At 39.2% G+C, this 26,935-nt stretch overlaps 1 protein-coding gene across 1 annotated transcript in view; it reads right to left on the reverse strand.

Moving 5' to 3' along the window:
• Nucleotides 1-19,134: 19,134 nt before the first annotated feature.
• The window catches only part of SHISA9 (shisa family member 9), a gene marked incomplete at both ends in the record, with an annotated part of 180,326 nt that continues 172,525 nt past the window's right edge, over nt 19,135-26,935 (reverse strand). Inside the window, one exon of the mRNA XM_084296021.1 lies at nt 19,135-19,505. Coding sequence (XP_084152147.1) covers nt 19,135-19,505 — 371 coding nt within the window. The remainder of the gene's footprint in view (nt 19,506-26,935) is intronic.

A 26,935-nucleotide genomic window follows, 5' to 3' on the forward strand; every position in this document is an offset into this window, starting at 1 on the left:
CCATTGCTCTGGTTTCAGAATGAGGGAATTACACGTTGAACATTGCTGCTCGCTTGGGTTTGCTCCAAAACACAGCAACTGACAATGGCAGATTAAATTCCTTTTTATTCCTTGTTACAAGTTTCAGTAATCAACACACTGAAGATGTGACAGGCCTGGTTGCTTCCTTTTAGCACAAGTGACCCAGGTTTTAGCTTTCCCTTATCAGAAAGGGGTATGGATGTGTGAGGATTCTGCAATCGTCTATCTTCCTAAAAAAATCACCAGTTCTTCTGATACAGTTTGAAGCAATTTCAAGACTGTATTTAAAAGAGGCTTAGGGTTACATTGGCAGTAATGCTATGTGTCAAGGCTGAGGTGCATTGGCAGAACATAATTGGAAATCTTGCATAGTTTCTGCCTCGTACCTGTTTTACTTATTTATATTGCTGCCCTGTACATTCTAGCTATTGTTATAAATCTGTTGGTTTAACAGTCATTGACATTGTAAAAGGAGGTGTATCTGACTTAATATTTGTTTAAGTTTTCTGGTTTCTCTCTTCAGCTACTTTTTTATCTTAGTCGTATGTCTCTTCATTTGTATTCAGGGGAGCCTCATTCAAATCCAGGGAGCAATTACGTTGTGGTGTAACCATGAATAATATTGCTGTTTACACATGCTTAAGACAGTCCATTTCTTGACAGGGGATGATGTTATGTAGATTGATACCATCTATATTTTTAAAAAATTCTGTCTGACTTGCTATCCATCTTTCTAGACATTTATGAAATATCTGTCTTTGTAGAAACCTTCCATTAAAACTGGAGATGATGTTGTATCCAATGATGTATATTCTGCTAGTGGTTACAAAGCTGTGGAGTGCATGCAAGCTGCACAAAGTCACTTACAGAAAGATAAAGTACAGTGAGAGAAAATCGTGAAGACTTCAGCAAGGGATAACGTGTGGAGGTGAAAACATTTCATTAAAGGCAGCCTTTTATCCTTTAAAACAGAACAAATAGTGAAATCAAGAGGAATCTCATGTATAAAAGCTTACAGGCAGGTTAGATGGATATGAGACATTCTTAGGGGACTGTTAGAACAGGCTGCTTGCTTGTATTTTTATTACTTATGGAAGATGAACAAAAAAATACATATATTTGAAGCTTTATCTGAACATAATTTCATGAATCCCTGTTCCTTACACTTTTTTAATTTTTTTTTTAAGCAATATACTCCTTAGCTTGCAGCAGTTTTGCGGAGAATGAAGAGACTGATCATTTTGAATGTATTCATGTACGGTGCAGTTCCTTCTTCTGATGAATGCTATAGTAATAATTTCCCCAAGGTAAAAAGGTCTCCTTAAGGTCTTCTAAGTGATCCCAGGACATCACCTTAATTTGCACAGGCCTTTCAGACCTTACTATATAGTGCTCCTTGTTACCAGTGACCAGTTTTATTCAGAAAACTAGGATTGCATACAGCTATAAAAATGTAGAGAGCTTGAAAAAAGGCTCTTCACTGTACTCCCCTTTTCTTTTTTGTAGCCAGATTCTTGGTCTCCCCCCCTTTTTTTCAGAATGTTAATTGAATGGCATCTTTATTCAGAGAGAGAGAAAAAAAGAATCTAGTAATATTGATATCCACAATTCTCTTACCACTGTTGTTTCATTTGCTTGGAAGAGAGTGCCCACTAAAGGGAAATTATAAATGTAGAAATGGAAATAACTAAATAGGCAAGAAATTTGCTACTATACATTACTTTCATATTTTATGTAAATAATAAATTAATGATACATCAGTATGGTAAACTACAGAGTAAAGGATCTTAGGTAATTGTTATTTTTGGTGAGGTTAGATCAGTTGCTCCAACACAAGCACTGCGTTACAGAAGTCTATATTGGGCAAATCAATTTTACCAGAAACTGAGCTCAGCATGCAGACAGCAGATTGCTGTACTGGGTTAAGTAATCCCACATATGCAGAAGATATCCTTTTGATTTAAATAACTCCATATATTTCAAAAAAGTAGTTTCTCAGCTGAAGCTCAGTGCTGTAAGATGCATAAGAACACGTTTAGCTTTAAGTCCAGAGCCTCTGCCCTTAACTCTCAGATAACTGTCAGATATAAGGTGTGTGCTTAAGTACCTTGCTGAGTAAACATTGTCAGGTGTGAGCTAATTCTTGTGGCGGTCAGTAGGAAACTATCTATAAGGATTAGGCTTGGGCATGATGCTGTCTCTTCTTGAAATAAATACCTCTAAACTGATTTTGCTGGCATCAACAGTGCAGCATTTTGCTAATTTTGTTTACAACTTACAATGGTTTTTAAAATTTTAATCCAATTTATACTTTTATCAATCTCTGTTTCTCTTCAAAAGTCAAGCTCATGCATATAAACTGTAAATTATGATTGCCAGTGTTATTCAGCAAATATCGCCAATTTCACTGTGAAATAGCTGAATGATTGTTTTACATTTACATTTATAAATATTAAGTGACCAATTCTGTAATGTAATGAGTACAAGGAGCTATCTCTAAGTTGCAGAGTAACTTGTAGGTATTTTAAACATTTTATGTATAATTGTATTCATCCAGCTCTAGAATGTGGGTAGAGTATGATCATCTGTGGATCATAATAAATATACAAAATAAAAAGAAATATGCATACATTTCTTTGGCATATATAGGAGTTTCTCTCACAGTCTGTCCTGGAGATGGGTTCTCACCAGTACAACTGAGAATAGAAGTCCTGTTTAATGATGCTCTTGCAACACCCGTTATGACACACTTGCTAGTAGAGACTGATACCATTTTACTAAACCAAAGACAATGATTCTCCTACAAACAGCAACTGTAAAGCAAAACAACATCAAAGAATCACAGCAGATAGAAAGTTAATGGCCAAAGCTCATGTGAAGTTCTAGACTAAGTAATGATTACTTTTCTTCAGATGCATGTTTTCAGTCACAGCTGTAGTTTCTATTATTTAAGCCAAAGTGTTTTGCATTTAAAAGATAAAATGCCTGGGAGGGAACAGTTCATCCTAGAGGATTTGGTATCTTTTGTTGTAACTTTTTAGAAAAGGCTTTGAGGGATCAAACAAAAGTAATCACAGCTACTGCTAATTTGAGTTTCTTAATGTTGTCCTCATTTCTTAATGGAGAACTGACCAAAAAGAATTAACAGGTTTGGTTTTTTTCTCTATTGCAAATGTGACATACTTGCAATTAATTTTTTTTTAATTAAATGTAAGCAGTTTTTCTACTTTATCAATAAAAAAGTACACAGACATGCAATGTAAGTGTGACTGTGGGCTATACTTTTTACATGCACATCTGCACTGTTGATATAAATTCAACTTACATTTATTTTATACGGCTTTTCTCTGTAGTGGGTAATAGCAGTAGCCTGGATTGATGGTGTTTCTCAAAAGAGTAAGGAGGTCTCCCCTGCCAGTCTCCCACTGGCTTTTACAAACTTATGCTGCAGCCAAGGCAGCGGCCAGCAGCTCAGCACCAGCTGCAAAAGCAGCCCAGGAAAGCAGGTAAATGCATGCAGGATTAATCCTCATTGCAGACTGCGTGATTGCATGTGGACATCTAACAAAACCCAAGGTAGTTGTTTTAAACACATTACAGGCAGGTGATGTAACAGTGTTTTTTGCAGTAGTTATTAAGATTGTGCCCATATACATTGTGATCGAGGACACAATTAGGAGGTTAGAACAGGAAAGGAACTCTAGGCCACATGTTTCTTCATCCCGCCCATTATAGAGAGGTGGCAACATATCCTCTAACGTAATTTAGTTTTTAAATTACAGTGTGGCAGTGCATAAGGTTTCCTTATTTGTTCTCTTGATCCCCTGTAATTCCTCTTAGAGGAGTCTGACGCTCTAGATGAGTCCATCCTCATGCTCTGAAAGGAATGGGGCTTACCCTTTAAGATTTTTGGTTATGTTTGAAATATATCTTTTGTTTGTAGCACTTGGTTTTATGTAATTTCTACATGCCAGAGCAGTAGGGTTTTGTGTTTTGGACATTGTTACAGTTTGGCTAATTTATTCTCAAGTACTCCTCTTTCCATAATTTCTTTTTTTTCTGGGAAATCCCCCTGATTTAACTAATGAATCTAGGACTGATTTCTGAACAGCTGCTAATAATAAGAAAATTGTCTTGATGGTTATTCTCGAGTCTGGAGAATGAGCATACAGGCAAGTTATTGGGTCTTTTTTTTACTTTCCAGGATGTTTGGCTTGTTTGGAGAGCTCTTATGTCAAATCCCTTTTATCTGTAATTACAAAGCATTATGATTTCATCTTGGTGCCAAGGGACAGCGAATGACTGCAGGGAATATGAAAGCCCATTTGCTTATCATAAGGCCAGCTTTTGGTCATAGTGACATCATTGTCTAAATCCTCAGTGAATTTGTCTGCCTGTAGCTTTAACCCTGTGCATGCTTCCAGGGCTGACCAGAGTTTGTATATGAACTCTGCTGGGAGCAAGGGGAAATACATTCCCTTCCCTTCTCTCTTAAAATAGGACAGGCTAGACTGCTTGTCCCAGGGAACTTTATAGGCAAATCATAGACAAATGATTTTTATCCCCACTTTGAAATAATATCGCAAATAATCAACTAATACCACAAAAAGGAATTAATTCATCCTAAGTGATGTAGAAAGTCCATTATGGATGCGGGAAAGAAACGATGCTTTTGAAAACCTAGTCTTGCATCCTCATTCAAAATCTTTCTACCTCCTTCAGTGCTCTTCTACCCTTTCAGATGCTTTCTGGGAAGCCAGCAGTATTATTTATTCATTCTGTAGCTGGGAGCTGACTTGTCTCTGAGACCACGTAATCTGTAAAGGGTCATGGCATTGGAGCTGGGGATTTTGGATTTTTAGAGACTGTGACTGTCAGGTAGGGACATGAAACAAAGGAACTACTGTCAAATGTTTATATCAGTAATATGTAACAACACAGTTAAAACAGTCTGTGCCTCAGGAGTCTCTCTTTGCAGACATTGTAGTGTGTCAGAATACACGCACTTGTAGATACTGAATCAGTCTGTCATGGGGACATTATGCAACAGTGTGCAATGGCAGTGTAACAACTCTAAATTTGGGGGAAACCTGTGATACCCATATATTACTAATTACAGCTTTCATTTGCTGCTCACTGACAACAGAAACATGAGAGAAGACTCATTCCTAGAGGAACAGACTTTGTCTCACCTTTGCTGTGGGCATTGAAGGAAAGATAATACAAGAGTTGTAATGGACTTTCAAAGATCATCTAGTCCATCTTTCTTCTTCAAGAAGGGTTCAATGATATCTAAATCATTCTTGACAGAATCAGTTCAATGTTTCTTTAAAATCATTCAGCACTGGAAACTCCACAGCCTCTGTATATAATCCATTTCACTGCTTGTCATTCCATGCCATTCAGAAGTTTTTTCTTCTAATACTTAACTAAATCATCCTTATGCCAACTAGATTTTTTCCTGTCTCCAGTGGGGCATATTATTTTCCTCTTTTCAGCATCTCTTTACACAGATGTAATCATATCTCTCTGTAGCTGTCATTTCCCTAGAATAAACATAAGAAATACTCTCTAAACTAACAAAGTTTTATTTTATCTCAGTTTTTCCTGTGTTTATCTTCATAATTTCTAATCTTCTGACCATTGCTTTTTCTCATTTCTGGAGTTCATTTATAAATTTATGGATGCGACTTCAGCTAAAGCATTACCCACGGGAGCCAGAAGGATTACACTGTTTACCTTCTCTGTGACATGCTAACCCCAAAATCTTTTTACAGAAAAGCTTCTTAGCTCATCATATCCTACCTTGTCTGTTTTTCATGTCCTCATACTAGTAGCACTTTGCCAGTGCTGTTACTGATCTGCAGTGGTGTGAAATAGTTTGGTTCAACGAGACCATTTGAATTCCAGTCATGGCGTATAAGCACTTCCAGTCCCGAATTGTTCTGTTCTGCAAGTGTACATTGTTGCCTGTCCTCTAAGTCATGAGTGAAAATACTCATTGGTACTGAACCTCTAGAAAATCTTACTCAGTGCATTTGCCTTTCCTGATCCCTGTTACTTGAGTTGGAGTATATTGGTGTTGGTGCCCACTTTGCAGTAGTTCCATCTAGACAAGTTGAGATGGAAAAAGTGCTTTGGGAAGGACTACAGAGGTACCTGAGAGTTAAACACAGGATCTCCCTGTTACGTGATGAAGACTGCTTCTGTTCCTACTCAGTCTTTCCTGCTCTTTTCCCCTTACTTCTGTAAGGGGAATGTTTGATTTTTTTTTGATTCAAAAAATTTTTTTGATTCAAAAAATTTTTTTTGATTCAAAAATGTTTGATTTTTTTTTTTCCTTTCCTAGCATTATTTATGTACCCTGTGAAATGAGCTGTAAACAATATAGCAATTAGTTCCCTCTCTGTACTTCTGAGAGCAGTTTTCTTGCCCATGTTTTGACACCCCTGGCTTCACACGTGCACTGTTCTCACAAGTGCTGTGGTCCAAGCAGCAGAACTGCTGTATTGCTGTTAGGGCCCCTGCCTTCTGCTAGGATACTGCTGAAGTCCATTGAGAGAAATGATCAAAACCCAATTCTGTAAGGAGTGTCAGGCAGGAGGAGGTCAGCTTTTTAAAACATTGCAATGCCAGGGGAGGAGAGGCCTAGCTGAACACCACTAGTGTCCAGGGTGCAATTGCTGACATTGCTGTAGTATAAAATGAAGTAAGTCCTTAAATCTCATTCAGCGTTAGTTCCTTCCTGTTAGGTAATTCTGTTTCCAATGTAAGATCTTTGGAGAAGGGGACTGTGTTTCTAAAGGATACATGCAAGGAACTTCATGATGCCATCTAAATGGTGTGATTTATTGTTAGTTAATGACTATATGATGTCTTAAAAAAAAAAAAATAAAACCCTTTGCATTTGTTAAATAGCAATGGACCAACGTCAACACTGACGTCTGTGTATGTCACCTGTTACTTGCATTACTGGTGCTATAAGCAAAGAAGCTAAAGACTCAAATGGTTTCACAGTAAGTTATGGCTGCACTGCTCTTTGCATTTGACACACTCTTGTCAGATGAAGTCGTACCATGAAAAGTTCAAGTTCATATACGTTAATGCTTATCTGTGGCATTTTGCTGTTTCATAAATCTGACATAAACCTTGAGGCTCTCCACCCCATTTATGCAACACAAGAGCTTGACTGAAATTTGTTAGTGGGTTGAAATGTCCAGTGGTGGAGCTTACACAACTTGAAGTAGTCTGTCCACCACTGAATCTTATCTCTAGGAAGATTTTCTGAAGATTTAAGGTTCATCATATACACTGTACTTGGAGAATCTTGTTTTGACTCCACTATACATGAAGAGTTTTACCCTCTTTTCAGTGGCTCTTTGTTATAAATTATATAGTCTGTACATAATATCTCTCTTCAGTTGTCTTTTCTGTAGTATAAAAAATACTTTTTCATGGTTTTCCTGTGTTTTCTGCACCTCTGCTTATTCATACTGACTATTTAAGTGATAACCGATTACAGTAATATTACTGGTTTTTCCCTGTCTGGTACTTTCCAGCTGACCTGTATATTTCTGGAAGCTTGATGGCTAAAGTTTGGCACAGTATTCAGCTGAGGCTTTCTTACAGCTGAGCAGAGTGGGAAGATTACTCGATGTGATTTTTTTATTTGTCCTGTCTGATTTTCTTGACTCATATTCAGTTTGTATCATGCTGTAATTCCCAGACCCCTGTTTTGCAGATCTGCTGCCTGAGTTGTTCTTCCCAAACTTGTATGTCTGTGCTCTTAATTCCTGCTTAGAATATGTGGTAAGTATGCATATATAGTGGTATGCAGTAATCCTTGGTGCTGCATCCTGTTCATTTTACTCCACTGCTCTTAATTGGTAAACACTTTTTGATTCTTATTTTGCCTTTCCATTTTAATTTGGTGGGAGTAATACTTTTCCTTACTGAGTTAGACAATGAAATACAAATATAGTTTGATAGTTAGAAGTAAACTTTAGAAGAAAGCTTCTTGATTCCTCTTTCTGGTTCATTTTAGAGGATTGCTGGTAACAATGTTGTTCCATTATGGCCATACTTTCCAGCAGGCTAATTTAACCCCCATTTCCCAAATTTCTTATGAAAATGTGAGATAAGACAGAATCAGAAGTCTTGGTAAAGTGCATGGTATCTACTGCTACTTGCCATCTTCTTGGTTGGACATGTTGCCATTAGGAACAAACAGCTGACTTTTGAGATGTCATTGGTTGAACGCAGGACAGAAATCTGCACCTCTGATTGGGATGCTCCAGGAGATATTTTCTCTGCTCACCAACAGAGAGCCAAAAGTGCTTTTCCTGCTAGCACCTCCATCAGTCTGAAGTTTTGGATGGGAAACCTATAAAACAGCTTTCTGGCATATCTCCTTCTCTTGCTGAGAGCAGGAGATGAAAACAGATGAGAGCAGAGGGCTCCTTACTCTACCACATCTTCAAGCTTTATATGCAGGAGTATGCACAGGGGGTATTAGGATTCTGTGTGTATGCAAAATAGTCTCCCAAGGGAAACAGGCATGTCATACAGCTTGAGAGATGGTACAGCTTGAAAATAGTAGAAAACATGATATGGAATAGTATGCTTGAGATAAGATGCTTTTTATTCCCATCTGTGCTTCAGGGGTTGAATTGGCAGCAAATTCAAAAACCTTTACTAGGCAACAGAAAAGATCAAAAATATAGTATATGCATGGCAAGGCCTGGGATATAGCTTTGGCAGGAGGTAGCGTACATCCCAACTGGATAATAAAAGCAGGTCTGGGGATTAACGTAGAGTGTGAACTTTCCAAATGTTTTTTTCTAATGCTATGTCAGTTTTTGAAGAACCTTCATGGACAATGTTTTTTGACCTCTAGTTAAAATCCCTTTGAATAGAGTTATTGAGGAGAAGCCCCTACACTCTATTATTTTTCTGGCATTCATTATTGTGCAACATACGGATGTGTCCCTCTGCGGAGGTTGTGTTGTCTGTCTCAGCTGCTATTCCACATTGATAAAAATACTGGTTCTCTTCTCACTCGTATGTATTAACAGCTTGAGTGTAAGTGAACATATATGCCACAGGTTCTGGAGACTTATGGTCTCCAAGAGGGGAAAAAAATATCTCTGTTTATTATGGTATATCTCATGTGGTTCCCTTTTGCAGCTGACAAAGGGGAAATTAGCAGATGGTGTAAAACCTCTGTAGTTATTAACAGGCAGCACTATCAATTCTGTATAGCTTTTCTTGCTGCAGTCGTAGTCACCTCTTCATTTTTGTAACCTTTCTCTTTATCTAGTATTTTGATAATCTATCTTTTCTGTATTTTTCTGTTTGTTGATGGGAATGTGGCCATTCTGATATTAACAAAGCCTACCAGCCAAATGGAAACAACCAATCAAAACCAAAGCCAAAGCAGAGAAGAGAGGGAAAAATTACATAACCTCTTTATAAAGTTAATGCCCTTTGCCTAAGGTTCTGACAAGGTGGGTATCATTGTCTTTTCTCAGGTGACCGGTGATAGGATGTGGGGCAACAACCTCAAGTTGCACCAGGGGAGGTTTAGGTAGGATACCGTAAAGAATTTCTTTATTGAGAGAGTGGTTGGGCATTGGAAAGGCTGCCCTGGGAGGTGGTGGGGAGGTGGTGGAGCCCCCATCTCCAGAGGTATTTAAGAGACCTGGTGCTAAGGGACATGGTTTAGCAGTGGACATGTGTTAGGTGATGGTTGGACCTGATGATCTTAAGGGCTTTTTTTTCCAACCTAAAATGTTCTGTTTCTGTATTAATGCAAGCTGGATGCAGTTAATGTTGGTAATACACCCTTTGGCTAATGTTCTGTAACATTGACAGCATACGTGGAAGGTGTAGTGCACCTTACTATCTGCTCTGTGTCTCTTTTTTTGCTGCTTCTTTTCACATATATATATGTATGTATGTGTAAGAGGTGCAACAACCATTCTTCCCATTTTCAGATAAGATAATAGAAAAGAGTATTCAAGGTTAACGATTACTGTAGTGTTTTACAAAGAATAGCCGTGCAGTTTTGTCTCTTGTATTTTTCTGAAAATGTGACCCATCCTAAAAGGTCATCATTGAAAGTGAACAGATATAATAGAACTTGCTGAAAAGCTGTTAATAGAAAGTCAGCTTCATCTTTCCCTGGAGCTGATTAAACGTTTCACTTCAGTCTCTGTAGTCCTTTTGTATGAGAAAGTATTGTTATACAATGCTTGTGGCTGTAATACAGATATGGGGAATGGGACTTGGGCTCCTAAAGACTTGACAATATCCCTTTACTTAAGAGTAGCATCTCCTCTCTTCCACCTCTTCACTCTCACTCCACACAGACATGATCTTCTTGCAAATTTTCCTATTATGAAAAAAAAAATCTTTAAAATGACAGAATAGATTTTGTAGTGTATTTTAGGAATTTTTAACACAGTAATTTTTCTGTTACCAACCTGTCAAGGAAGTGCAACCCCCAAAATAACAGAACTGTGCTTATGAGTAAAGCTAGGGGTCGTAAAAGGGGTTTCCTGATGAATATTTAATCTAACACTGTTGTCTGTGGACAATGCAATCTCAACTAGTAAAAATAAAATAAATTGTATGCAGTAAAGTAACAGCATGTGGGATACTTGCATTTAGTGTGGCATTCTAATTTTGTGTAGAAGCTTGAAAAGTATTGTAACAGGTAAGCAGACAAATATTAATTAAAAGTCAAAGAAGCTTTTAAGGCGGGAGTTTCTAAGGAGCCATGTAGCACATGGAAATTAATTTTGAACTGAGCCTCAAGCTTCAATATATATTGCGATGCTATTTGTAGAAAGTGTTAAGTTTTGTACCTGCGCTTTGATTATTTTATGCAGACCTTATTTTCCTAATGGCCACAGTGGCTGTCATTCACATGGGGTTTTGGACACTCACGTTGGAGCCAAGCAGCATCCTGAGGATGGAGTCTCCCCTGCTCATTATGTGCTGTGTCAAAGTTACAAGACAACCAGGCAGATGAGATCCTGGCAGGATAATTGCATTTTGCTACCAGGCAATATTGCAGCTATTATTCTGTTGAAATGCAGTCTCAGCAGTGACTGAGTCCAGGAGATGTGCACGCTCCTGTCATGTACCTGTCGCATCCCCTTTCATATACCATTTAGTTGGCTGATTAAAAAAAAAAGTCACTTATAATGGAGCTTAAAAAGTTTTGCATGTTGAAGAGGTGAGTGAATTTATGTTTCTGTGGGTTTTGGATTTAACATCTGCACACTGGCAAGCCTGCTACTAATTCAGCAGTGCAGGGTCAGGGCCTTTGCTGTTAGAGCCATGCCGTACAGTGTTGTACCTCCTGCTCTGTTTAACAGGGTGCCTCTGTTATGAGTACTCTTAGCGTTACACCTTTTAGACGCATCTCTTAGAACAGAAAGAAACAACCTTACAAATCACTGTTAGTAGAAACCAGAACAGTTTGCTCTGCATAGGCAGGCTTGTACAGAGCCTTGCACATAACAGCATACACAAGCTGTGTCTGCCTTAATGGATCCTGTCAAGTTGCTCGCTATCACTCTTAGTATTATCATTCCCCAAGCAGTAATGGTAAAATACATTACAGCATTGAAGGACACTTTTCATCCCTGAAGTTTAGACTATGTCTTCTTTAGAATGTCACATCCTTTAGTATTTCATTTTCAAAAGCATGGAAGTAAATCAGGTATATAGATCCTATCTTCAAAGTGATTTAAGGCCCCTGAAACGTAGCCAGGCAGTTAGGTGGATTTGCCAAAGCAGTGTTAATGTTTGATGGTTGCAAACACAAATGCTTTAGGGAGGCAGGCTCCAAAATTCACAAAACTGATTTGGAAAAGGTTGTAATATGTGTGTGTGTGCAGGCACATACAGGTGTACATGGAGAGGGATTTTATTTTTTTCTGAGACTACTACGTAGTTACGGAAGTTGGGAGCCTAAGAGAGGTGCAAAGTGTGGTGGGATGTTGAAGAAGACTGTAGGAGTTCTCCAGAGAGCATCAGTTTTGAAAATACTGCACTGTTCTTCTGACGTGAGCAGTGGGAAGTAGCCACTGAAATCACTTTATAAGACACATCATCAGTGACCCCAGCCATGTGGGCCAGCTTGGTGAGAGCTCTGAGAGGGCCGAGTGGACAGCTTTGGAGGGAACTGTTTCATTTTGGGGGCATAGTGGATGTGTTTGAAGCCTTCTTATTTTCCTGAGTTGCATTTAATTTTGTAACCACTACCAACAAGCATAGTACATTCCTGTGAAATACATGTGGCATATGGTAACGGCAGTACTAATGCAACAGCAGTCCAGTCTGTGTCTTTCAATTGCACGATTGTTTTCATTCACAGTGTGTGAGGGAGTCAACAGGAAGTCTCTGCGCTCAGCAGTCAGTGCTATCCCCTGCAGAGCGCCTAGCAAAAATCCCTACTGAAGTATAACAGTGCCTTGAAAATTTGAGATTCTTGACAGAAGAGTAGTCATCCTTCAGCTTTCTCCTCACCCCTGTAAGGAACTGTTAAGGACAAAGCAAAACCCAGTTTCTCTTCACCTGTGGTGGAGAAAAAGAGCACAATTACGGTATTTTATGATTTTGTTGCTTAACGAAATAGTAAGTAACAGGTAAAATGCTCTTTCCCTTGGGGACCAATTACTTTGGGGAATTATATGCATTCACATTGGCAAAGGTCTCACAAATAATAACTGCTGTGATCAAAATGTTGGTGTGAGCCCAAATACTGGAGAGTGAAAATGAGGCCAACAACTGCATGCTGTAAAGATAAGAATGTGCTGCTGCTTGAGTGGCATTAGTGACTTCACTGACACACCTGCTGCTTGGTAAGACTCGTTTCCTTGACAAAATAATCCTGCCAATGACCGCTCAAAAGCCTGGTGATTATTCCCATTTTTCAGTGCTGGTTAGTAGCTGAACCTCAGGCTGAGCAGCTGCACTGCCTGACATATTCTCTTGACTGGAAATCATCACTGCTGATAGCCTGTTGTGCTTCCAGCCTTATTTATTGCTAGGGATGCACACAACACTCAATGGACAAGTTCAGATGGTGAACTCTGCCAGCGAAACATCAGCCCCTATTAACAGGCAGTGATGCCTTGTAATTTAAATGCAGGAGAAGCTGCTAAGCAAAGCAAGGTAGTGTTGACTTAACAGACAAGGTGTAGCTCTGTGTGTAACAGCAGAAAGCTGAAGCCCTGAATAGACCAAAAAAAAATCCTCTACCTTTAGTAAGGGGAAAAAAAAATGTAAAATTTTAACAGTTTTGGGATGCAAAAATGTCCTCAAGTTATTTGCAGAGAAGGATAGACACAAAGACCCTCTTCATGCACCAGTGAAGGTCCAGATCTCCGTAACATTGCCTCGTGAACCTGGGTACAGGTAGTGGCTCACTCTTTTCACGTATGTGAAGGAGAGCAGCAGTGACAGATTAGGATTCAAGAGCTGTCTCAGCTTCAAGTAAGCAGGCATTCATTGCTTCTGCTTCCCAGAAAGGGAGCCTAAACTCTGAGGGTGGAAGATAAAGTGAAAATGAAGGGGGAATGTTGCTCTTGAAGTAATACTCTTATCTTGACAGAAGAGTGGGGTCCTAGAATGGAGAACACCTATCCAGGGAGCCCTGGACTGTTCAGGCATTTTTTATTTGGCAGATAATGATGTAGAAAGAAGCCTGAGAACTAGGGATTGATGTCCTTCCAATGCCAAGAAGTGTAATTTGTTGGCACTGGTGATAAATATGTCCATCTCATATGTTGGTAACCTGGTAGAGCCGGCAGAGCTGCGTGAGGTGTGTCAAATTCTTCTTGGTGCATGTTCTGCAGAAGCATTTACTATGTCCAGTCAGCTGCATTGGTCTGCCTGCAGCTTTTGCAGATATGCAGAATACAAACAAAATCCTAATTTGGCCCCAACTTTCATTAGTGCAGCTGGATGGGGAGGAAAGTCCTGGTTTAATGCTAACGTTCCAGATCAGGTTGGTGGGGAGGAGGACACAGCTTACTTGCAGACTGAGCAAATTCAAGTCTGGGAATTTCTAAAGCACAAAGTGTGAATTCCAAGAATTGTTTTTTTACAGCCGCTTTTCAAATTAGAGCTGTATGTTGGTGTTTACATTGAAAGTTTTCCCCTGGGGTTTTAGCTGTAATAGCATTTGCTGGCTCTTTTATTTTTTTCCCATCTGTAGGCTGAGATTAATGTGCTATTATGTCACATTTTTCAAATGAATTGATTTAGTGTTTTAGCATAAAACATTGAAGTTTATCTTTCCTCATTAGTCACACTCATCTGCCATTACCCTCCTAAACATGGTCCTAGACAATGTATAGCAGGAGAGCCAGCTGGGCTGATTGTGCAGTTTGCTAGAGCAGCGTGCGAGTGCTGCAAGAGCCGCGCTTGGAGAGTAATAATCCAAGGTCCAGTGGTAAACTGATACTGCCCAGCCTCTTTCTTCATTTGAGTTATCCACACCTTGACATTAAGCCTGCTCCTAACTGAAAGCACTGCTTATTTATTGGGCAAACACTAGCAATGAGCTTGAGTTTGAGTCCTAAGCCATCAGGTAAGACTTGCATGCTCTTCTGTGGGCTGCCCATAGTGGGAACTGCAGAGTATGACGTGAGAGATTGTCTTGTGCATCGCACTTCCATGTGGGTGGCAGCTGGACGGAGTGGTCAGAACCCAATGGGAATGTAATGCAAGTGTAAATCACACCTTGTAAACTAGAACGGTGTCATGACTGGTCCTCCAGGTGACTTGTAGAGTAGTGCCATTATATGCTGCATTTGCTGCAAAACTACTGGTAAATCCATAATTTTTTCTATGATTAGTAAACCTCAGATTTTGTTCTCCCAAACCACTCTTGTTTCTAGAGGATTATTTACCAGGATTTTTCTGAGTAGTTCCTGATATTTAATATAGCCAACACTGTTAATAATAGTTTTACTCCTTTGGGACTTCATTATTGAACTAATAATGGATTTATTTATTTTTACTTAGGATTTAAATGTATTCTGGAAACTATGTCTTACTGACTGCATAATAGTATTTTAGAAACAATCCATAGAGCAAGTTGTTGTGTAACTTTACATGAACAGGGCTTTCACTCATCCTTTGTGGCTGAAAGTAGCTTTCATACCCAAGCTAGCATGGCATCTGCACTACTACTAATATGCATTGTATTAATACCAATATAACTGACAAAAGTTATCTGAAGCCATATATAAACGATAGACTTAGTCATATGGCTTTCCCACCAAAAATTGTTATACGGTCGGTATAACAATTAATAGGTGCAGGCTGCCCAAGGAAACTTACAACATGAATCGGATCAGCTTTAAATTTGCAACAGTAAAAACATGTCCTGGAAAATAGGTGAGAAAATGGTAGAGAAAATAAGATTTAATTATTAAATTAAATCAAATAAATGCCCACAAATGAACATGGAGAAAAGAAAAGGATGTAACACAAGTCAGTGGAGCGGAGCTAGGAGCAACCTTTCAGAGGGCAGATCAGAGAAGATGCTTTTTGTTTTGTCCAGGGTGAGACTACTAATGGTTTAGTGGGAAGGGCACTTGAAAGAATATGGTGCGTAGGGGAGAAACTCAGTGCAGCTGCGTGAGTGTGACAAACAGAGCAAAGAAGTAGACAGTTATATCTGAGAAGGAGCATGTTTGAAAATTCCAGAGGTCATGAGGAGGGAAACTGAAAGGTGAATGCAATCAGTCAGTGTAGCAGAAGTTAAGGTATGCATCCCACAATTCGCAGATGGGATGGGGCTGAGGTATGTGGTGATTTTGTGCCTTCCTGATTCTGAGTTATTTAGGGATCTGGAAAGAGGTTGATGGATGTGAGATAACTCATGGGACCTGTGTAAGGACTAGCGTCTGCTTTATGTCTTTTCTGGTATTTTGATGTTAGGTTGTAAAGGCAGGAACTGGGCTTTTTTATTTTTGGCATTTGTTTGACACTTTGATGAGTGTTATGGCTTCTTAGGAATGACAAATGAATTGTTTAAAGGATTTGCAGTAAACCATGCACCGAGCTGATTCTGAAGCTAGCTAGGTATCCTGATTCCTTGTTTCTTCAGAAATTTGCCCAATATCACTGCAGCAAAGCAAAGAGAAGAAGCTACCTAAACACTCCCCTCTTCAGAGGGTTCTGTTCACGATCAGGTTTACGAGCCATTAGCAGTAATGAGAACCTATAAAGGACATTTCTGTTCCAGCTGGCTTGGTGAACAGATGTTGTGTACAGGTTTTTCTGTAGTGAAAGTATAAAAAACCTGAAACAATGTATACCAGTGTTTCATCTGTGCTTGCTGGGTAGCTCCAGTCCCAGGAAGCAGTTGAAGCTTACTGCAAAACTCCTGTGCAGTCATGAGGAACAGGATCTGGACCTATGCATTCTTACCTTATTTTTCTGTCCTCAAAACCATAATTTAACTGATCAAGTGACACAAGCTGTGTCACATGGAACTTTGCAAGGCATGCATACCTGGTATGTATTGTTACGTTGTACGTAACATACATTGCACATATGTAATATATATGACGTGTCTGCTTTTCAAAGAACTGCCTGTTCACAAGACTACCAGCAGAATCGAGCCATCATACGTGCTGAGATGAACACTGTTGGCTTCAGTGAAAGGTTCCAGAAGCTCAGTTAATTCTCAAAGCTTGACTCAATAATAAAAGCTTAGGAATGAGCCAGCAAGTTGGATTCACATAGAATCAGTTTTTATTGCCAGGTAAGAAATTCATATTAATATAGTGAATACATATGTTTACAAATAAACATTCTTAAAAAACAAACAAACATTTTTTATTGTAGGAAGTATTATTGGTATCATAAACTCTGTAGTTAACAAGTATTAACACAGTTTTACTTACAGAACATACAGTTACTAAAATATTTCCACATAAAATATGCTCAAGTTACACGAAACCTGTGTGAATTAGAGTGCAGCTGTAATGTGTATCTAAAGCATATGGATTAACAGCAACATTCCATAAAAGGTCAAATTAAGTCAGCCAGTTGTGAAGGCAATAAAAATTAAAGGAATAAAAGTAAGATAATGGAGAGTCTGGGTTGTGTGCAAAGTATTTGTCCCGTGGGCTTTGTCCACGTCTGATAGTCTTAAAACATATGATCATACAATTTAGCAGCACACTTATGGAGGGGTGCCGGTGCTCTCAGGATGCAAATCAATCTCGAGATAGCTTAAAAAAAATGGTCTTTCCACTTAACCATATTTGAAATTCTTAGCCCTTGCATCCTTCAGACTAAGAAGAAACACTGCCAGTCAGTTGAGTACAGTAAGAAACGCCACTTCCAATTCTTGTTACAACATAACAGCTCTCACTCCTCCCTGCATACTCTTCCAAAACTAATCTCAAGAAGAACTGACAGCTGCTGAGAATTCAGCTGTAGTAAGATAGCTAGTTAGGATTCAGCCAAATGACTTGTTCTGGGGGAAGGGCAGGAATTTAAGTGCAAGACTGAGTGCGTTGCCTGCCTTCGGGCTGGTGCAGCACTGCCTGCCCATCCCAATTGTGTTTACCTCACTGTGGATGTGCAGAGACATTACAGGCCCAAGACCACAAGGCTGCTACCAGGGCCCAATTCAAGAGTGGTTTTACTCATACAAACAAGGCATCCAGCTCATCAGAGCCGCAGCCAAAACCACGAGTCCAGTTGTTTGTTTAGTTTAAACCCAGACTTCTTTGACGTCTGAGGCTAGTCCAGTAGACTCTTCCATCAAATAGTCTGCCAAGAGGGAATGCCACCATACAAAGCCAAACAATAGAGACAATATACCATATAACATTTAATTGAACTACAAAGAAGAACTACTATGGCTAAAAGCAAATACAAAATGAGAGACCAGAGGGGAAAAAGGTTAAGTTGGGAAAATTGAGGGGCTAACTCAATAGTCTTGACTGTGCAACCACCGCATGGAGATGTAGTCCAGTTCCCCTTCAGGACAAACAGAGGAGGCCGAGCAGGACAGAACCCTTGTCATCCTTACCAAAACATGAGGAAATAGTGTAAAGGAACAGAGGGGCCACTTTGAGAAACAAGACTGTCATTGAACAATAGTAATACAGTAAAGGCACCACCCACGCTTATTTTCAGTCTGAAGCAGTTGAAGATAGGCAAAACATTTAGGTGAAGTAAAAGTCCTGACAGTCTGCAAAGTGAGAATTGTCACCATCTGCCTGAAAACAGGAGGACTGAGAGGAAATTTTTGATGCCCTTATTCCTCCAGCAGCTTTCTGTGTCACATAATCTCTCTCTTCTTGTTTTGGAGGTTCCCAAAAATTTCAAATCAAACAAAGTAAACTGAAATAAAATCTTCTGATGTTTTTTTTTATCATCCCTCAAAACTCTCTACCAGCCAGAAGTGTCCCACGTGCTCTTAATCATAACAGTCTTCTTGAATTCCAGGTGAAAGGAGTTTTTGTCCCTTATTGTATATATATTTTTTGCGCTTTCTATAGGATGGTATACAATAATAGATGTTAGGGGTTGTACCAAGATGCTTGCTCTTGGCTTTTCACAGGTCTAGTGATTGTTAATAGGTTTTATACAAAATTCCTCACTGAAATAATAATATATTACAGTGTATTGTTCTCTCTTTCTTCCTCTGTCTCAAGGCAGGAGCATAGAGTAAATGTTTAAGCAGACATAAAGTTTCTCTAGATTGTGCTACTTCTCATCATGGATTTTAGTTTCAAGTAAAAAAATTTAGTCACAAGGGTTTGTGTTCCATTGTGAAATACAAATGGAGTTTATAATTCAACCTTCAGTGTGTATTGCTGAATGGTATTAACCCACTCTTCAGTCTGCAGTTAGCTGGCTACCAAGCGTGTCCAGGTGGAAGTTCCTTCCTTCCTTCTTTCCTTCCTTCCTTCTTTCCACTCCCATATTTTTGTTTTTTCATTTTTTTATATTTAAATTTATTTTTTGCCTTTCAGTTGAGTGTTTGTGTTGTGTGTGTATGTGTGTGTGTTTTTTAAAGGATTTCTTTAAAATTAAAAAAAAAAAAAAAAGGGAAAGAAAAACTCAAACAGTTACTTCTGTCTTGCTGTTGGTTATGAAGTATGGCTGTGGGCCCAAATAATGCTGGCTCCGGGTTGTCAGTGGGTCGCTTAACGTGGGGTCGCCCATGCCGTGCTTTCCCTTGTTCGCGTACGCTTGCCGTCTAAGAGACTGGTCGTTGGGATCCCAGGTCTTGTAGTGGGAATTGTAGCCTAATGGGTGCGTGTGGATCTTTGCCATTTTGGACTTCTGCCCGTTCTGTTTGGTTAGGCCACTGTCAATTGTGTATGCTCTGTCGTCTTCTATGCGCACTGGGTGGAGCGGCAGGCTCCCCTTGGCAGCCAGCTCTGCAAGGTGGCGGCGTTTGGTATAGAAGTCATCGTTGACTTTGTCTGCTGTTCGGATTAAAAAGGGGGAAGGAACAAAAAGTTAGTTGGACACAAGAAACTGTTGTGCAGTTTGTAATAGCACAAATCATCTGTGGAGCCAATACGATTACAGGTATGTCAGCAGAAGAAATCCATACCACCCCCTCCGCCTGATTTTCTCTCTGTAGTATGTCTGTGGATGGCATTATGCTAGGCATTATATGGATGTATATGCAGGCAAAAACGTGCTGTCCTTTAGCAAAAGACTGTCCCTGGCCAAATCACTCGGGTTATGCTGATATTTATTACTATGGGGACATGTCCTGTGGATCTTACTTCATTTGCACTGCTTTAGCATGAAAGGTACTTTTAGAAGGTCTTCTATAATTCGTTTTGGATAACCAAGGGATAAAGGCAGTTCTGCCATTCTGCTGATCATACTACTGCTTCTCTCACATAGCATAGGAAGTTTAGGAACAGTTCAGAATTGTATAGGCTTTCTCTGAAATGCAGAGACATCTTGGGATGCCCTGTTGCATCAGAAGACATCTTTTAAGTGCAAGGGGTGGTTGGATATTTAACCGAGCCAGTTGTAAGGTCCAGCTGTGTGAGGAGGCCCACCTTATGCTGAGTAATGCCTCAGGGAAAAATAAAGAATGGGAACACTTCTGAACAGTTGGAAGTTCACTTCTGCTTTATGGGGCTGCAAATACTTTGGGCTGCTGAAGGTTAGGTATTTACACTATGATTTTACAGACAATAAAAATCTTAAATTCCCGGTCCTGACATCATTTTCCAGGGCCAGTGCTGCTACGATATACAGCAACAGCCCAGCCAACAAATATAGCATTGCAGTTCTCAAATTAGGATTTTGCCCTCTGCGATTTTCTGGACAAGTGTATGCTTTTGCTCAACTTTGATTGTTGTCATGGATGGCATTTATTTGGCCTTGCTTAAAAATATGAACCTTACTCATGAAGCTGAAGGCATTCTGCAGCAGCCCAGGAATTCATTTAAATTTTGAGACTGAGCATCAGGGGCTTAGGAGAAGCTTAACTGAATTTCATTTTTTGGAGCTTACTTGTACGTAAAGAGGGTTTATTTACCCCCTTCAAAAATCCAGATGTGGATTTCAGATAGGGCCAAGTATATAAATTAACTAACACAGTGGTACATCAGTCATCTGTGGTGTGCCTTTAGTATGTGACAGTGTCAGTTGGGATTTGACTTTTGCTGCATCCCAGCTAGATCCATCTATTTTCCGTGAAGCTACAAAAGATAAGGCTTCTCTGCTGAAGTTTTGTACATCTCTCTGTATAGCTCAGTACCACTTGCCTTCAGGACAAGTAGGATTTTAATTCCCTGCACCGTTTTGTTTATTGTCCCTCTTTTTCTCTCTTTCCAGTATTGCTAGGAGGCTTTTGTGGCACTTTAAATTGTCTCCTTCTCTCTAGTTCTGGACTGGATCCTTATGCAAGGTAGTGAAATTTCCATGAGCACCACATTAATCTTCAAGATCAGGCTTCAGTTCTGCATCCCCCTTGTTTTGGCACCTCAAGGGGAAGGAATATTACCAATAGCAGTTGCAGTTTATCATCTGATGACATTTTTTGTGTAATGACTGTATGACTGGGCTTTGATCTTAAATCTTTAATTTTGTCGTTAAAGAGGTGTTTCCTCTTAGATGAACTGAAATTGCTTCTCTGTGCTGTATAATTAGGTTTTACATGCTTTACCCATCTCCATCTGTCTCTTTTTTAATTGGTGAGTGAATGCTTTTCTATAGGATACAGGTGTCTTCAGTTTTAAACAAATCACAGAAGATAGATAATGGCCCAGTCTAATTTCAGTACAGGATGGGAAATTGCAAAGAACCTTTGCTAATTCTGACTGTAGATTGTTTGGTTTCATTTGTTAAAAGTCATTGAATGCCACACACACACACACAAAAGTTTTATATACAAACTGAATACAACTGGGAAGGAAATGCAATCTGTATTGCTAATTTCTCATGAATGTTTCTGCTACCAAAAAAATAGTTGCAAAAAATACATTGTGAGTATACACAAGTATTTATTTGTGTAAATTTTTACATCAAAGACACTGCAAGTTAGCAGGTTAGAGGTGCAAGCTTCTATATCCTTGTCAATATATGAAAAGTCACACTAGCTTATGTAATTTAAATTCAGCCCAGTTAATTATGTCCAACTCTTAATATAGATACATTCGTCTGCCTGTTTCATGTTTAAATTGGTTTAATTTGCATAGAAAAATTAAAAATTAATCTAATATAATGTAAGTGGAGAGTAAAATTTTACATTTGTACTTTTAATTTGATCTTAGTTAAGCTGCAGCAATTTGTCTGGCAAAACCAAGGTCTTTGATGATAAATTGCAAGGTAAATAACATTTTCTGTTTAGAGAAATAACAATTATGATGCAGTTAGATAATGATCTAAAACACTGCAGATAGTTGCATTGCCCGTTTTTTGTACCATTTTTATCTATTGCAAGGTTAAGTGCAAAAGTCCCCAACAAGCTCAAGCTACTTCCTTAGTTTCTGTAAAAACCAAGCAAGGAAGAGAACAGCCTCACAAGGACTGTGCCTGCCAGTCAGCTGTGAGTTCACTTTTGCTCTTGTTTATGCCACTTTCTGTGTAAGATTTTCAACTCTGTTTCTTATGGAAGGCCGTACAGAAAGTGAAATGGTTAATTCTGTGAATGTGCTTGTATTAAAGTTATTCTAACTAATTTAGCCCATAGGTGCTTTATAGGGCTCTCGTCTAGAAAAAGAGAGATTGAGGGGAACAAACCAGGCTTTGGTCTGTAAATCCTTGCCAGGAAAATAAAGTAGAAAGCTGGCAAACACAGGACATATGGCTGAGAGCATGCATTTATGGCAGTGATAGTATGGTGGAGCTGCTGTTTATGTCTGTCCTGGTCAAATAATGCTTTCCAGGCTTGTGCCTGAAAATTTCTTTTGTATGTCTGGGAGTTAAATGCTAGTAGTGAAAGCCAACCCTTCTATCTCATGTTTTAACTTCTTTAAAATCGGCTTCTTTCAGCATGCTTTTCACACCTACAGGTAGGCACATGTATTAAAATTAGGTGTGTTGGGGGGAAATACCAGTGTAGAAAATACTGTTTTGGCAAATAGGTGGCACAAAAGGAGCACTGCTAACACCAAATCGTTAATTGTTCAAAAGGACTTTGGCAAGACTTGAAGGAGTCCTCATTTTTGCACAATGACTAGATTATAGGTTTTTCGATACCGTTGTAAGTAACCTGATGCTAGTATAGTATAGACACATTCTTATAATTTCTAATTTTCAAAGCAGGGAAAATTCAGAAGTGTGACATTGAGCATTGTTTTGTAACAAATATTTTATCAAGAAAAACATTTATACTATCCTGACACCAACTACTTTAAAAATCAACTGTGAATCTCAGGAAGTTCTTTTTTTTTTTCTCTCTCTCTCTTTTTTTTTTTTTTTTTTTTTCCTCTTAACCATCTCCTATAAATATTTTGTGGATTTCAAACATGCAAAGAGATGTTTTGGAGTTACAGGATGGATTTGTTACGTGACCTTGAGTACATGACTCAACATTCCTCTGCCTTGGTTTCACCAACTGTAAAATGAGTTAACACATTAGAGGAGGTAGTTCAGTGCTATGCAGATTAATTGCTATTTGCAGAGTGTACTGAGTTTTCAGACGAAAGGTGCTATAGGAAGGCGTCTTGCATTGAGTGCTGTATGTAAATCAGTAAAATAGGATTTAAAGATATCACTGTCACGTTTGCAAAAGCAGTAAAGAATTAGAATTGCAAAACTGCCAAATGAACAATGGTAAAATAAGGGCTTTAATTCTGAATGTTATCCTTTGTGTTCCCTCCCTCCAGTCTTAGCAGCTAATTATACAAATGATCTCAATTTCAATATTTTTTTAAGGTTTTTACTTCTGCAAGGTAATGCACCCACAAATTTAGTTACTGTTGTAGCTGTTCATCCAAAAAAAATGTTGAAATATGAAGGTTTTCCAACCCAAAATGTGATTTAAAGCATATGCCTGGGAGGGGGGAGAACTTGGACTTTTGTTTCTGCTGTGCCTGAAATGGATAACTAATAAAATATAGAAACAGCATAAAGATCAGAAGCAGGACTCCTCCCTCCCAGTTGAGTGCCCTAACTGTTAAACTGAAGAGATGCTTTCTCTTCCTTTGTCTTTCTAGACTAACAAATCTTGAATTTTCTTCTGCTTTATGGCACAAATTCATTGGGAAGTGAATCTGGGTGGGGACTGTCCTAGCAGAAGCTGGGCTGATCCTTGCTGGATAGGAAATGGAGTCTGAAATCTCTCAGCTGTAACAGTCATACAGCCAGGAGACCATCATCTACACGGTGGATCCCACCGCGCCTCACTCTGATCTGAATGCAGCAATGTCTTAAAGGAAGTGACTACAGCTGTGTGTTTTTCATCTTATCATCTTGACTGTGCCAGTAGCAGAGTTCCTTGCATCTGGTTGGGACCCTTCAGATGCAGACCTCTGCCTTATTCCTAGCTTTCCATTTTGATTTTGAAAGGAGATGGCTACCAAGCTCCTTGGGATGGGGAAGTCTTGGAAAGGCCTGGAAAAATTACACATGTGCATTATCAGTGTGTGGTGCTTTCTCTTTCTTGTAAAATACTGCACTTGCAAGCATTTCTCTGTGGACAGTAAAGAAAAACGAGGAGATCTTAGGTAATTCTGAAGCAGTTTCTTGCCTTTTTTTTTCTTTCTTTTTTTTTTTTTTTAATTCTTTTCCTCATTGACAATACTATCATCTTTGTTGGTCCTTATGGCTCTAAATCCTTGGACTTTTTATGTCGAGGTGTAGAATCCTGAAAGATAGTCAAGTCCTATGGCTGTTCTGAAAGCAGGCACCTAGGAGTGGGGAGAAAGCTCTGGAGTAAGAGAGGAGAATCTGCAAAGGAATGAGGCTTGGGAGAAGCCCTAAAGAAAAAAAAGAAGAAAAAAAAAAAGCTTCAATGACCTCAGTGAAAGCTTGGAGTCGGCCAGAAAATACAAACGTAGGGAACTCTATTTTCTCAGTACAGGTTTCACAGAATTGTTTATCTGACCATATTTTAAGAACTACTTTGTGAAACACCGAGCTTTACTCCTGCCACAAAGAGACTGTATTTCAAATCTAGGGCTAGAGGTAAATCAAGCAAGAAGATGAGAAGAGCTAAAGGACAGGACAGCAATGAAATGACTATGGTTTCATAGCAGTTAACAGCTAAAATACATTACCTGCCTATTTGTAGATGGTTTCTGTGGAACAGTACAGCTCTCTGTATGTAATATTTAACAGCTCATAACAAGGCTTTGCTTCTACAGCCATGGCTTTGCTTAGTCTTCAGTGTAGTGACCCAGAGCTATTGGAACCTTACATTTCTCTCTCTAAGCAGTGAAACTGAAAGCTGAAGGAGAGACGAAAGGGTAGTGAATCCTGAAAGACAACATGAGAATTTTGCCCAGGGAAACACTAGCGTGCTGCCTTTGGTGGTGCTGTTGTTGATCCTGTCTGAATGTGTGATTGCTTCTTCGTTTGCTTTTCTAAGCTGGCATCTCAAACAATATGTTCAAAGGCTTCCAAGCTATGAGCCAACTCTATGTGAGAGTTTTAGCAGAAGTTCATGTCAAAATCAAAGAACTATCATTTCTGCGCTAGCATCGGTGTGTTTCTTGGGTGAGGGAAGAGACGAGCATGAATCGAGTTCAAATGAGCTGTCCCTGGATATGAGTTTGATCCAGTATATTCACTGAAAAGCATGTTCCATCAAGTGAAACAACTAACGGCCTGCCCTTTTGAATGAGGGGGTTCAGCCGACATAATACAGCATCGAGGGATTTGCTTTGCCAGACCTGAAGTCTATTGGAAAGCGTAAGGCAGCTAGATGTTACAGGTAGACATAATCATGTTCGTACCGTGCCAGTGGTGGGTAGGATGATCTGATCGATCTGTGTGTTTTAGCGTGGCCAAGAGGAAGGAGCGGGGCTACATAATGCTTGGTCCCAAGCTGCTCTCTTCTCGTGGGCACTGAGTGGCTGTGTTCAAGGTGGAGCAGTTGGAAACCTCGCTGAATTCTAAGAAAGGGCAAAGGCCTTTAAATTTAAATGATTTAAAATCATTTTTGCATCTCTCCCTCTCCATTCTTGTATGGAGCTCTGAGAACACAGAATTCAGCCTGTAGACAGCAATGCATTGATTTCTGTCCTAAATATTTGCCTTTCTTCCCCCCCAAAAATCTAATACCAGTTTGGCCTTATTTAAGAAGTCTTGAAAATGAAGATAGTATTTTTTTATCTGTGGATTCTGTCTCATGATTTTTAGTCCCTGCCACTAGTAGGGGTAAGGAAAAATACATAATGCTTGGAGCCACCATTAAATTAGTTCTAATTTTGGTAGAATCTACTTTTTATGGCTCTGTATTAGTCTTCTCTTAGCCCTCCTTGCCACTTTATCTATTTACTTTTTACTCACAGAGATCTGGAGAGAGGCCAAGCATGAAAAGGCATCTTATATCAACCTTTTCTTCTGCAGATATTGTTTGAAAGGAGCTTGTCCACCTCCAGACACAGGGCTGCATTTTGTTTTCCCAGTGAAATAAAATTCTACTTTCATGATATGAGACATGATGAAACATAAATATGTAGGCCCAAACATTTCTTCTCTTCTATCAATTACTTTTATGACAGTTTCTGAAAGGCTGAAGAGGCCAGAATATTTCTGGGTTTTGAAATGCATTAGGAATGGTTTAGAATAGGAATGTAATTAGACTTGGTAAGTAGAGCCTCCAGTCTCAGCAATGTTCTCTTTATCCACTATAGGCAGCGAAGGCTGCTGCTTGGCTGGGGATGCTGCGACAGAATTCGATTAACTCCTCAGGCACCTGGCATCCTGTGTGGTACCTCATGCTCAGGGTTACCACTCCCTGCAACATAAAATAGCCACATCTGCGTGAGCACAAGCCCCTCTCTTCTGACAGCGTGCCAAAAAGCACAGCACTGCACAGTCTGTGTTTTTTTTTTTTTTTTTCTTTTTACAAATATTTATTTGCTCTGTAAGATTAAGCAGGTTTCTCTCTGGACACGTAAACCGGCTCTGCCAGCTGGACTTTGTATATTTGACTGCATCAATTTACATAGTACTAAATTGCAGTACTTATCATTCAATTTTACAAAGTGCTGCAATGATATCATGCTTTGTTTTTGATCAAAGTATTCCAGGTACTTGCACACACATTGTATCTACTGTAGAAACCTATGAAATGCAGAATACTTGGGTCTAACCAGTGAAAGAAAAACAGAGCATTCCTCATTTACCAGAATCAATAGATCCTGTCAACCTGGAAACAAATGGTGGCTACATCTTGTTAAATTTATGTTAAAATTGTAAATGTTTTCAGGAGACC

This window comes from Netta rufina (genome assembly GCF_964035555.1).
Source record: "Netta rufina genome assembly, chromosome: 15".
In the NCBI taxonomy this organism is placed as follows: Eukaryota; Metazoa; Chordata; class Aves; order Anseriformes; family Anatidae; genus Netta; species Netta rufina.